The sequence below is a fragment of the Macaca nemestrina genome, chromosome 1 (genome assembly GCF_043159975.1).
Source record: "Macaca nemestrina isolate mMacNem1 chromosome 1, mMacNem.hap1, whole genome shotgun sequence".
NCBI lineage: Eukaryota > Metazoa > Chordata > Mammalia > Primates > Cercopithecidae > Macaca > Macaca nemestrina.
Genome location: NC_092125.1, coordinates 115,061,804 through 115,075,334, shown reverse-complemented (window position 1 = coordinate 115,075,334; position 13,531 = coordinate 115,061,804). Strand labels below are relative to the sequence as shown.

General features: G+C 36.7%; 1 protein-coding gene across 10 annotated transcripts in view; it reads right to left on the bottom strand.

Annotated features, from left to right (window-relative positions):
• The window catches only part of LOC105479093 (sperm associated antigen 17), a 238,413-nt gene that overhangs the window by 84,244 nt on the left and 140,638 nt on the right, over positions 1–13,531 (bottom strand). For all 10 annotated transcript variants that reach the window (XR_011617612.1, XR_985679.2, XR_985680.2 and 7 more), the window contains 3 exons: positions 7,731–7,970; positions 6,659–6,770; positions 5,214–5,366 (listed from right to left, as the gene is read on the bottom strand). Coding sequence is in view for 7 of the 10 variants with exons in the window: in XM_071087029.1 (XP_070943130.1) it covers positions 5,214–5,366; positions 6,659–6,770; positions 7,731–7,970 (505 nt within the window). In the remaining 3 variants the exon portion in view is untranslated. The remainder of the gene's footprint in view (positions 1–5,213; positions 5,367–6,658; positions 6,771–7,730; positions 7,971–13,531) is intronic.

Sequence of the window (13,531 nt, the reverse complement as noted above, 5' to 3'; positions counted from 1 at the left end):
TCCAGTCCACCACTAATGAGCATCTAGGTTGATTCCATTTCTTTTCTATCATGAATAGGAAACACACATCTGAAGGTGTATGTAAAGAATTTGTGAATTTTCTGACCTGTTGTTTTATTTTCAGTTCACCATTTCCTCCATTATCAGACAATAAAGATGGGGCAATATTGATTTAAAATAATGTAACTCATGCAAAGATAATTTTTAGACTGGGAAATTCAAATGAACCATGGAACAAAAGGTAATGCTTTAAGAGAATGAAAAGAGAAGCCACAGAGTTGGAGAAAATATCTGCAAAAGACATATCTGTTAAAGGATTATTACTCAAAATGTATGAAGAATTCTTAAAGCTCAATAACAGAAAATAAAAACCTGATTAATAAACAGGAAAGAAACTTTGACACTTCACCAAAGAAGATATACAAATGGCAAATAAGCATATGAAAAGATGCTCAATATTATTTGTTATCTGGAAAATGCAGATTAAAACAACAAGATACCACTAGACACCTTATAGAACGGAGAAAATCCAAAACAACAAATAATGGTGAGGATATACAGCAACAAGAACTTTCATTCATTGCTGGTAGGAATGCATAATGGTACAGCCAATTTGGAAGACAGTTTGGTGGATTCTTCCAACATGAACATACTCTTACCCTATAATCCAAAAGTCACACTACTTGGTGTTTACCCAAGGGAGTTGAAAACTTATGTCCACACACAAACCTGTACACGAATGTTTGTGGCACCTTTATTCACAATTGCCAAAAGCTGGAGGCAACCAAGATGTCCTTCAGTAGGTGAGTGGGAAAATAAAATTGTGGTACATCTAGACAATGTAATATTATTAATTTTCAAAAGAAATAAACTATCAAGCCATGAAAAGACATGCAGGAAACTTAAATGCATATTACTAAATGAAAAAATTCAATCTGAAAAGGCTACCTAGTGTATAATTCCAACTACACGATATTATGGAGAAAGCAGAACTATGGACACAGTAGAAAGATCAGTGATTATCAGGGGTTAGGAAGGAGGGAGAGATGAATAGACAGAGCACAGATTTTTAGGGCAGTGAAACTTCTCTGTATGATACTATAATGGTAGACACATGGCCATTATACATTTGTTCAAACCCTTAGAATGCACAACACCAAGGGTAATGTAAACTATAGACTCTGGGTGATAATGTTATGTTAAGGTAGGTTCATTGACTGTAACAAATGTACCACTCTGGGTGAGGAATGTTGATAGTGGCGGAGGCTGTGCATGTGTACGGGAAGAGGATGCTGAGAAATCTCTGTAACTTCTGTTCAATTTTGTCATGAACCTAAAACTGCTATAAAAAATAAAGTCTGGTAAAGTAAAAAGATAATGCTTAATATCCAGTAGGGTTCAGTTCACGAAAATTGGCATCTTCATGCACTATTAATAAGAGAGTGTATTGGTAGAACCTTGAGAAGAAGAACGGGCAATAAGCCATTTAATGGAGTGGAGTGGACAGAGACAAGAGTATTAGTCAGAAGAAAGAAACCACTAAACAAACAGAACACATGCTCAGCGAAATATAAATTATAGAAAAGTTAGCTAAATGCTTGAATTTTTTAAAGTACATAAGGATATTTTGAAAAGCACTTTCTAGAATTTAAAAATATACTTTCCTAACCAAACCATTCATAATCAGTAGATGACTTGAAGGGAGAATGGTTACTTTTGAGATTCAAATGAGTTTCTTCGAAACTCAAGTGAAAAAATTATTTCAAAACAAAGCAGGCTAGGCACGGTGGCTCACACCTGTGATTCTGGCATTTTGGAAGGCTGAGGCGGGAGGATTGCTTGAACCCAGGTGTTTGAGACAGGCCTGAGTAACATGGTGAAACCCATCTCTACAAAAAATACAAAAGTTAGCCAGTCATGACGTGCCTTTAGTCCCAGCTACTTGGGAGGCAGAGGTGGGAGGATCCCTAGAGTCCAGGAGTTTGAGGCTGCAGTGAGCTATGATTGGGCCACTGCACTCTAGCCTCAGCAACAAAGTGAGACCCTGTCTATAAAACAAACAAAACGAAACTCAGAGCAAACATTTAAAGAGATAATATGTTTATATGAAAAACAACATGAAAAGGGCCTTTTTCTGAAAAGGGCCCGATAGTGATTGTTTTAGATTTTATAGGCCAGGTATATGGTGTTTATGACATTTTCTTCTTTGCTTTTGTTTCTTCAACTATTCTTTACAAATGCAAAAACAATTCTTAGTTCATGGGCCATACAAAAGACATAAAAGATTTGGAGGATAAACATATGCAAAGTGTGGCTTTTACAGAAGGAAAAAAGGAACAAATGAAGAAGAACAAAAATTAAATTAACAACCAAATTAAAATTTCCTGACCTAAAGCTGGAGCTTGAGTCTTAGATTACAAGGGCTCATCAACTTCTAATGTGAAAATTACAAGATGATGCAATAGCAACTATGAATCATAAAAAGAAAAGGATGACAACCCAAGGATCCTGTATCCAGCCAAGACGTCCTTCCAGATATCCAGAGACGCATAAACATTGAGAGGGCATACTATCGTGTGCCTCATGTGAAGAGAAAACTTGATAAAACTAAACAAAAATAAATAAACCAGGACAGAAATGGAAAAGAAGAAAGCAAGCAGTGGTGGGCAATGACCATTCCTCTCTGCATCCTCATCTGTCTCCCTGTCTGTTGATCTGTTGTAGATCCATCTAGATCAGGGATTAGCAAACCTTTTCTGAAAAGGGCCTGATAGTAAATGTTTTAGGTTTTATAGGCCAGGTATATGGTGTTTACGACATTTTCTTCTTTGCTTTTGTTTTATGAACTATTCTTTACAAATGCAAAAACAATTCTTAGTTCATGGACCAAACAAAAACAGATTGTGGGGCAAATTTAGGTCAAAGTGTGCAGACTCCAGGGATAATTAAAGCTGAAATGAAAATGGAAGGTTTAATATTAGGGCTAAAAATGGGACATTAGCCAATAATTTAAAAAATAAAATAATTAAATTATTATACATATGAATATATAAATGTTTATATAAAAATAATATATACATACATGAATATATATACATACATGAACAACTATACAATATAAACATATTGGTAAATTGTTTACCAATTTATAGAAGAGTTAGCTAAATGCTTGAATTTTTTAAAGTACATAAGGATATTTTAAAAAGCACTTTCTAGAATTTAAAAATATACTTCCCCAACAAACCATTCATAATCAGTAGATGACTTGAAGGAAAGAATGGTCACTTTTGAGATTCAAATGAGTTTCTTAGCAACTCAAGTGAAAAAATTATTTCAAAACAAAGCAGGCTAGGCATGGTGGTTCACACCTGTGATTCTGGCATTTTGGAAGGCTGAGGCGGGAGGATTCGTAAATTGTTTACCAATATGTTTATATTGGTAAATTTATATACATATCTTCATGTAAATAAACATACATATCTTCATGTATGTTTATATTGTACACTTATTCATGTATGTATATATATTTATGTATCCAGCCAAGATGTCCTATTCATATAATTCTATGTAAACATACATGAAACTATGAAACTAAATGAAACTATGTATGTTTACATAGAATTTTATAAATATAACTAAATATATTGATTTATTTTGGTGGAAATCACCTAAGTATGCAAAACATGGAAATAAGTAAACTATAATTATATACCGATAAAAAATTAAATCATCAAAAAAATATTGCTTTCAAATAATATTTAATGAATATGAAAATGCTCATGAGGATAAAGTAAGAAAGAAATACATTATTAGCAGAGGTCATCACTGCGGTGGCAGAATTATAGGCAATGGTTATCTTCTTTAAGTATTTCCATATTTCTCAATTTTTAATAATCCATATATCTTTGTATCAGGTAAAACAAAGAAGTCATTTAAAATTTTCTGTGCTAAGTTTTTGGGAACATTCACACCTATCAAACATTGTGTTCTTTCTCTAGCAAAGGGCTCAGAGGAAAAAAAACATTGTGTTCTTACCTTGGGTTTAGAAAATGTCACTAAACTCATATGTGAAATTTAGTTATTGGTCATATCACTAATTTTCCCTTCCTTCCTTCCTTCCTTCCTTCCTTCCTTCCTTCCTTCCTTCCTTCCTTCCTTCCTTCCTTCCTTCCTTCCTTCCTTCCTCCCTCCCTCCCTCCCTCCCTCCCTCCCTCCCTCCCTCCCTTCCTTCCTTCCTTCCTTCCTTCTTCCTTTCTTTTTTTTTCAGCATCTCTCTCCATTATCCAGGCTGGAGTGCAGTGGTGCGATCTTAGCTCTGCAACCTCTGCCTCCAGGGTTCAAGTGATTTTCATGCCTCAGCCTCCTGAGTGGCTCACCACCACGCCTGACTAATTTTTGTATTTTTTGTAGAGACAGGGTTTTGTCATGTTGGTCAGGCTGGTCTCGAACTCCTGAGCTCAAGGGATAAGCCCGCCTCAGCCTCATTACAGGCATGAGCCACTGCGCCCTGCCCTTATATCACTAATTTGAGTTGAATACATTTAGTAACTCATTTTCTTTTGCAGGTATAATCAACACCATACTGGACAAGAAAGAAGCAATTAATTTATCTTAATGATGTTTCCTGGTACAATGGTGTTATGAAGTTTCATGGTGTTTTATCAATGGACATCCATTTGCAGCTCTCATTTCCAAGCAGGTAATGACTCTCATGGTCAAATGTATGGTTTTTCCTTGTCTTTACAACCTAATATATTTGGTGCTACAGAGCATTAAGTGATAGAGCATAGGAAGAAACCTCATCATTGCAGTGCCTATTGGAAAGAAGCTGAAACTATGGAATCACTGCGAAAGGACCTGCATCTTCGAGAATTCAGTTGGTACAAGTGCATAAACCAAAATTAAGGGCAGAATAGACATGACAAACTCAATGATTGCTCCATAAAGATGACCAGTCTGGGTAGACTCTGTATCAAACAACTGGAATCAAAAGCTCGGTGCCCAGAGGAACAAAAGCCAAATAAGCAGCCCACTACGATGTACTATGTGTATAATAACATATTATAATACAGAATGTCAAAATACCTCAGTTACCATGTGGAAAAATTCCATGTGCTAAGGGCAAGAGGTCCATATGTATTTGTGTCAGGTAGATGCGTTCAGCGCATTGCTTAAGCATTAACCTCCACTGGCACAAAGATGCAGCTGCTTACCTGTTTCAAGATTTTGTTCCTCATCTTCTTCTTCTTCCTCTTCTAAATAATAGTCCCCTTTCTCTTCCTTTTTCACAATTTCCTTAGGGTCATTTAAATGAATTATAAAATTGTGCTTGTCCTTTATCACTCTCACTTTGATAAAAGTTGGGCCTGAGGAGGAACCATAGAATAGAAGATGGGCGATTAGGATGCCACGTTAAGCTCCTCAACAAGATGGTTACACAATGCTCCACAGAAACCAACACAGGAACAGAAAACTAAACACTACATGTTCTCACTTAGGAATGGCAGCTAAACATTGAGAACACATGAACACAAAGAAGAGAACAATAGACACCAGGGCTATTTGAGGGTGAGGGGAGGGTGAGGACCAAAAACTACCTGCCAAGTACTCTGTTTATTACCTAGGTGATGAAATAATATGCAGACCAAACCTCTGCAATATGTAATTTACCTATAGAATCAACCTGAATATGTATCCCTGAAACAAAAATAAAAAGGCAGCATAGAATATAAACCAGGGAGGGGAAATGCCTAGAGATGTCAACACCTCTATAAGACAAAGCCTAAGGAAATAAAGTAATGGTGGAATTCCAGGCATAAATGGCAGGGAGACCAAGGAGGTATTTGCAGGCCTTTTAGTCACATTTCAAACCCAATTTCAGAAGAGAAAATGAACTGGCTGAGGCAATGTATGCCTATAATCAATATTATGATTCATCAAATGATATAGTTAATGTGAAATGGTTTTGCGACTTCTAAAAATTATGTGTTAGTTTTGGTAGCTATTATTATTATTGTGGTAGTTAATAAAAATTTTTCCAACAACGCTTTCTCTTTTTTAGTGTTCAGACCCATTTTTTTTTGTTTAAAAAAAAAATTGGCTATCTCCTCTCAATTTGGATTGAGCTATCAACCCTCAAAACTGACAGAACTAGGAGAAAATACTGAATTCACTATCAATCACCTGAAACTTATATGCATTGTACGCTTATGCAAATCTTAGTAAGAGCTACAATAGGTGGATGTTGGGAGTAGGTTCCAAGCTCTGTGCTCAAAAGCCACACCAGAAAAATGCAATAAACTCACAGAATGTGCTTGGTTTCTGGGATAACAAGGTGTGCTGTAATGAAAATTATTACTTAATTGCTTATTGCAGTTACTATTACTTTTTACCAATTGTATGGAAGTATTTTAATATTTTAACAACTAGAATGGTCATATTAGCATGTATCAGTTAAACTCTTGACTGACCTATGCCTTGTAGAGTCAATTACAATAGAAGAAAGTGTGAAGTCTGAAAATGCTGACTGTGGCACCTAAATGTATTGTAGGGGACAGAATAACACTCTCGCCTATCAAACTCAGGAGTAGAGGGCCCCTGGTTATCTGAAATGCATTATTATCTTTCCAGTCATTAACCGGTTGCTTTCAAAATGTACCTTTTTCAAACATTGTCTTTTCCACTTCAATCTGCCCACCATCAGAAGGATACAGGTAGTAATTTGACCCCGAGATTTGAGTAGGTATATTTCCCATATTGTATCCGTGAAACTAGAAGAGAAAATATCATGCTTTGAATGTGAAGCTTCAATAGACAAAAATCAACTTATCAGTGTTAGCCAACTAAAGTTGCCAGAAGCTTAATTTCGCTAAGTATGTCTGTCACTTTGCAGACTCAGAGGCCAGTGTTCATATTATTTTTAGAAACATCTATGGTGTTATGACAGGCAGAATTAAAGATATTATGTTAAACTCTGTTCATCGGTACATTCTCATAACCTAGTGAAAATTGAATTATCATACTATTGTCAAGGCAGTTCAAGAAGAAATCAAGTTCTCATTCACTGGTTGTTAATTTTCTGTTTAAAGTGAACTGATGCTGGGGAGAGTGGACACTCCACTTAAGGAGGTCATATGTAGAAGATATTTTTTACTGAGTGTTGCTAACAGAGGTCCAGGGGATTTAATGCATGCTAAAACTTGAGAACAACTGGTTTAGAGGAGTAGCTACAAAGCACAGGGGCTGTTAGATTTCTTTCCATTTTTTTTTTTCCCATTAAGTTTTCCTCATAACAGCTAGCTGAGAGAGAATTGGCAAAGGGAAGCTTTCACAAAAGCATACAAGCCAGAAACATGATTGCCCACAAAGAGACAACAAAATGTAGTCAGCAAGTGTCATCGTCTGATACAGAAAAAGCCAACTTTTGTGTTCACTTATTTACATATATCTATAAGAGTACTTCTGTGTCAAATTTCTACCTTTACTGACCTTAGCTAGGTTCGTGGCACTCAAATGAAAAGTGACCTGAGGCTGTTTTCATCTTGATGATTGACTAGAAACAAGGTTCTAGACATCAGGGGTGGAATACAGGTTTGAGCTCACTGATACCAGAAGAAACCCTAGGCCTACTGTGGTGGCAGTAAAAACAAAAGAATCTTACAATAGCTGTATTTTCCCAAAACAAATAGGAATAGCCCAAAGAGACTAAGTTTTACAGAATTGGAGCGTACTGAGTAAGTTATCTCAGGTTCTGGTTGGTGGGGGGACTCTTCTATTACTTCTTGGACCTTGATTGGTTCTTCTTTAGATTTCTCCTTGTGAGCTGGTTTTTTCTTCAAAGACCTACTATCTTCTTTCTCTACATTATCCTTGCCTTTCTTTTTACCAGCTTCTTTGCTCTTCTTCTCTGCTTTCTTTTCTTCCCTTAAGCGCTCCTCTTCTGCTAATCGATCTTGCTCTTCTTTCCATGCCTGTAAACACATTTAAGAAATTTAAATTTAACAAGATTTTGAAATGCTTAAACATAGGTCCCATTCAGGTTCATTTTGGAGAATATTTAACATGATTTTTGTTAGTGTATCTCTGACAAATCAAAATACTGAACTAGAAACCTTGACATCATCCTTGATTCTCTTTCTCACTCAACTTCTGTCTACTAAATCCCGCCAATTCTCCCTTAGAGATGTCTCCTCACTTCAGCTTCTTCTCTCATGGTTTATTTTGCAATTTCCTAGGTTCAGGTCTTCATTATCTTTAGCCTGGACCATTGTAGCAGCCTCTTAACTGGTCTCCCAGTCTCCTATCCTTCACATGAGTCTGATCTTTAATTTAGGTCCTAAAGATAGTTTATTAGCAATGTGGAAGCCTAGATGTTCAGAGAAACATACTTGGGACAAAATAATTCAAAAATGATGGATAAAATAGGTAAAATGATGGAGGGTAAGTCTCTCATAAGCACTCCTAACCACAAGCCTGTCCTCACATAGACTTGTGGCCAAAATACAGATTACCTTAACATTTTATTTTAAAACAGTTATTGAAGCAGGAAAATAGGGTCTAGAGGCAGGGAACAAAAGGCTGATTCACACTTCAGCAATGACAGGAAACGTCCTCTGCTAGGGTGTAGGTCAAGTAAATGACTTTGTAACTTTACTTCGTTCTCTCCATTTACATAGAGCGTACCCCAAGTAACCAATGGAATCCTCTAGTGGGTATTTAAATTCTCAATAATTCTGTAACGGGGTCTTTGAGCTCCTATGCCTGGAACCATTCCCACACTGTGGTGTGTACTTTCATTTTCAACAAATCCCTTCATTCCTTCCTTCCTTTGTTTGTGCATTTTGTTCAGCTCTTTGTTCAAGATGCCAAGAACCTGGACTCGTCCACCGTTAACATTATGATTTGATATAAGCTCACAAATGAAAATCACAAAACACGCAGAAGTAAACCACTTTGAGTAAGAAACAAACTGTGAAATCATATCTACAAAAACCTCAGATATTGTAATTACCAAATAGAGAATATAAGGTAAGTTTTAAAACATGCTCAAATAAATAAAAAGAAGTATTAAAAGCATAAGTAAGAAAGAGAGGATTATCAAAAATGGCAAGGTGAGTTTGAAAGACTTCTTGAAAATGGAACTGAATTTTTGAAAAGGCAGTATTTGAACAGATAATGCCTGAGACATTTAGAGAGTTGAAGAAAGACGTTCATACTAACATTAAGGAAGACCAAGAAATCAAAAGCAGGAAATAACATTGGTGTATTGGACTTAGCTCATATTAACTTAAAAGAGTTTATTGTTAAATTTTTAGAAAATTTGTGAGCCAACTGTTAACCATGATCATCATCTAAAAATTATATAAATTTGCAATTAAGAAAATATTAAAAACAAATGCAATAAAGACGCAAAACTTACCACAATATAAGTATTTTGTGACATTTCACTATTGTCTATGCTCTGGAGTTTATTTATGTCAATTGTAATGGTATCATGACAACATTATATGATGGTGTGCTACTGCATAGCACTGCCAACGTCAGTGTTGTCATATAGTAGCTTGAAATCAGCTATTGTAGGGGTACTTACACTACAAACACAAGCAAATGCTACAAGTCAGGACTGATTGATTGTTTATTATCTAGATTTAAGGAAGTGATGGAGATCATGTTAATAATGCAGACTAGCTGTTATATTGTTACTAGCACAGAAAGGTGAGGAAATAGTCTTCCATTATTAAAAAACGATTACTTGACTCAGCAAAAAAGTTGCTAATGTTATTGACAAATGAGTGACATATCCTTTCTTTGTTTCACTTTTGTCTTACTTGTTAACATAAATAAAAATATCAGCATTCATATTAGAACTAAATGTGTTTATCAATTGTAACCATAGCTTGGCTAAGGATACAACAGTTTAGCAAAAATCAATTTGCAGAAATCAAAATGCTATTTGGAATTTATGGGTCACTATATGGAATTTACATAATAATATTATATGCTTTATTATTACATGTAAATTTTGTATTATATATATACTCTATATCAGAAACATTTATAACTTATGTACATATATGTATACTTTTGTTTTCCTAGAGTGCTACTGCTTAAGCATTTACCAGCACACCACTGAATGTTTTCAAAGCAGCTAGAGAGAAAAGATAAACTGTTCACTTTGGGAGGCCAAGGCAGGCAGATCACAAGATCAGGAGTTTGAGACCAGCCTGGCCAACATGGTGAAACCCCATCTCTACTAACAATACAAAAATTAGCTGGGTGTGGTGGTGGGTGCCTGTAATCCCAGCTACTCAGGAGGCTGAGGCAGGAGAATAGCTTGAACCCGGGAGGCAGAGCTTGCAGTGAGACGAGATGGCGCCACTGCACTCCAACCTGGGCAACAGAGCAAGACTCTGTTTCAAAAAAAAAAAAAAAAAAAAAACCTGTCTATGAAAGAATGACAAATTAGATGGACAGTCAACTTGTTAACACCCACAATGTGTCAGCAAGGAAAATGTGGAAAAATATCTTAAGAGTTGATATGGTTTGGATTTGTGTTCCTGCTCAAATCTCATGTCGAATTATAATCCCCAGTGTTGGAGGAGGAGCCTGATGGGAGGTGATTGGATCATGGGGGCAGATTTCCCCCTTGCTGTTCTTGTGATAGTGAGTGAGCTCTCAGGAGATCTGGTTGTTTAAAAGTGTGTAGCACCTCCCCCTTCATTCTCTTCCTCCTGCTCCACTCATGCAGGATGTGCCTGCTTTCCCTTCCCCTTCAGCCAGGATTGTAAGTTTCCTGAGGCCTCTCCAGGCATGTTTCCTGTGGAGCCTGCAGAACCGTGAGCCAATTATATCTCTTAAAAAATAACCCAGTCTTAGGTAGTTCTTTATAAAAATGTGAGAACAGACTAATACAAGAGTGATAAGAGGAAATAAAAAAGCCAACCAAGAATTTTATAAATGAAAACTATGTTTAATGAGTAAGGGCAAAATAAAGTCATTTTTCAGATAAGTAAAAACTGAGTTTAATAGCAACTGTGATATTGGGGTATAATAAGAAACAGATATTTGGTCATCTTTCCTGGCTCCTGGCACAGAGCCCCTAAGTCCCTTGGAATTTCATAAGTGATAGGAGCATCTTTTGCTCTAATGAGGCAACTCTTGTCATGTTCTTCAGGATAGGATGTGGGCTGTCCAGAAAGACCAAACCTTGATTAGAAGTTTGGGACTTTCAGCCTCATCCCCAAACCCCTCAGGAGGGAGGAGGAGCCAGAGATTGAGTTAATAATCTATCGCGCCTGCATGATGAAACTTCCATAAAAACCTCTAAACGACAGGGTTTGGAGAGCTTCTGAACTAAGATGGTGAATGCATCCAAGCTCTGGGAGAATGACACACTCCACTTCCATGGGGACAGAAGCTCTTGTGCTTGCGACTCTTCTGGATCTTGCTGTATGTACCACTTTATCTGGCTGTTCATTTGTATCCTTTATAATATCTTTTTATTATCAACCAGAATAGTAAGTACAGTGTTTTCCTGAGTCTTATGAGACATAAGCTTTCTAGCTAGTTTTCAAACCCAAGGAGGTGATTGTGGAAACCTCCAAATGAGTAGCCAAGTCAGACAGAAGTGTGCGTACCCTGGGTACCCAAAAATTGTTACTTGCGATTGGCATCTGAAGAGGAAGCAGTCTTGTGGGAGTGAGTTAATCTACAAGGTCTGTGCTAACTTTGGGTAGTTAGTATCAGAATGGAATTTCATTGTAGAACACCCAATTGGTGTCTGGAAAGTTGCAGATTCAGTTGGTGTGGCGAAAAACACCCACAAATTTACTGTCAGAAGTATTGTGAGTAAAACAGTTCATAGCAACAAACCCCCAGTAAAAGAACTTCTAGAGCAAAGACTCCTGAAACATAAAGAAGAAATGCCCAAGGAAACAAATGGTAAGCATGGAGATAAAGCTAAAACAACATTGACCATGTAAGACAATTACAATGAGGTCAGGCACGGTGGCTCACGCTTGTAATTCCAGCACTTTGAGAGGCCCTGGAGGAGGTTTGCTTGAGCCCAGGAGTTCGAGACCAGCCTGGGCAACACAGTGAGACTCCATCTCTACAAAAAATTAAAAACTTAGCTGGGCATGGTGGCACACTGCTATAGCCCTAGCTACTTGGCAGGCTGAGGCAAGAGGATCATTTGAGCCCAGGAATTTGAGGCTGCAGTGAGCTATGATCATGCCACTGCACTCCAGCCTGGGTGACAGAGCCAGACTCTGTTCCTAAAACAAAAAGTAATAAATAAATAAATAAATAAATAAATAAATAAATAAATAAATAAATGAAACAATTACAATGATAATGTTTAATTTGTAGGAAGACAAAAAAAATCAAGATAAAACTTAAGCATCAGTTTAAATCATTTTAATAGTTCCTGGAATTGTTCTGAAAGAAAAAAATATTTTGTTAAGTTTAGATTTCATTAAATTATACTGAAATTAAGTTAAATTGAAATGATATAACAAGTTAAATTTCTACAGCAATCACTAGTAGGAAGAAAAATTGCATACATATTAAACTTTTCCTATAAACGGCCAGAGAGTCAATATTTTAGGGCCAAGAGGCAATATCAAGGACATCCATGTAGGTACTTATGCAATGAGAGAGAAAAGAAATTTATACAACTATTTTACTGACAAATAATTGAGTACAATTTTTAGTAACAAGAAAAATAGAATTCTTTTTTTGTGTTGGGGGGATAACATTTCACTTATTTAGAGTGAAAATCAAAGTTCCATATTATCAAAGTGATTGCAAAATGAAAAGAGGAAAATAAACTTAATACAAAGAAAGCAAGAAAGGAGGAAAAGAAAGGATCATAGAGAATATATAAAATACAAAATAGGTTAGTTGAATAAATCCCAAACACGTCATTAATCAGAATAGATAAAATGGAGTCTACTTTCCTGCTAAACATCAGTGTTCATCAGACAAGACTTTTAAACATCTAGTTTGTAGTCCTTGTTTACAAGAAACACACTTAAAATAGTTTTTGTTGCTCTTGTGAATAAAATTTATTATTTGTAATGTTTTCTAATTGGTTATTGCTGGTGAATAGGAATGCCAGTGATTGTTTTCAATGTTCATCTTGTCTACACCTGCACTTCCTCAATTCTTTTTAAAGTCAACACAGAGTGACATCAGCGAGATGGTGGAATAGGACTTTCCAGAACTCATCCCTCACAGAAACACGGATTTTAACAACTACCCACACATGAAAATACCTTCACAAGAGCTAGGAAACCCAGGTGAGAGAGTATAGCATCTTAATGTAGCTTGGAATTAAGAAGACACAGGCTGGTATCTGCAGATCACCCCTCCACACCTGCCCCAGTGCCAGGCCAGCCCCTGCAGACTCAGGCTCTAGGCCCACCTCACTGTCAGGCCCACTTCAGTGGTCCCATCATTCAGGCTGCCTCTAGCACCAAGCTGGCTCCCCGTGGCCCCAGGCTTCAGGCCTGCTCCGGTAGACTCAGCC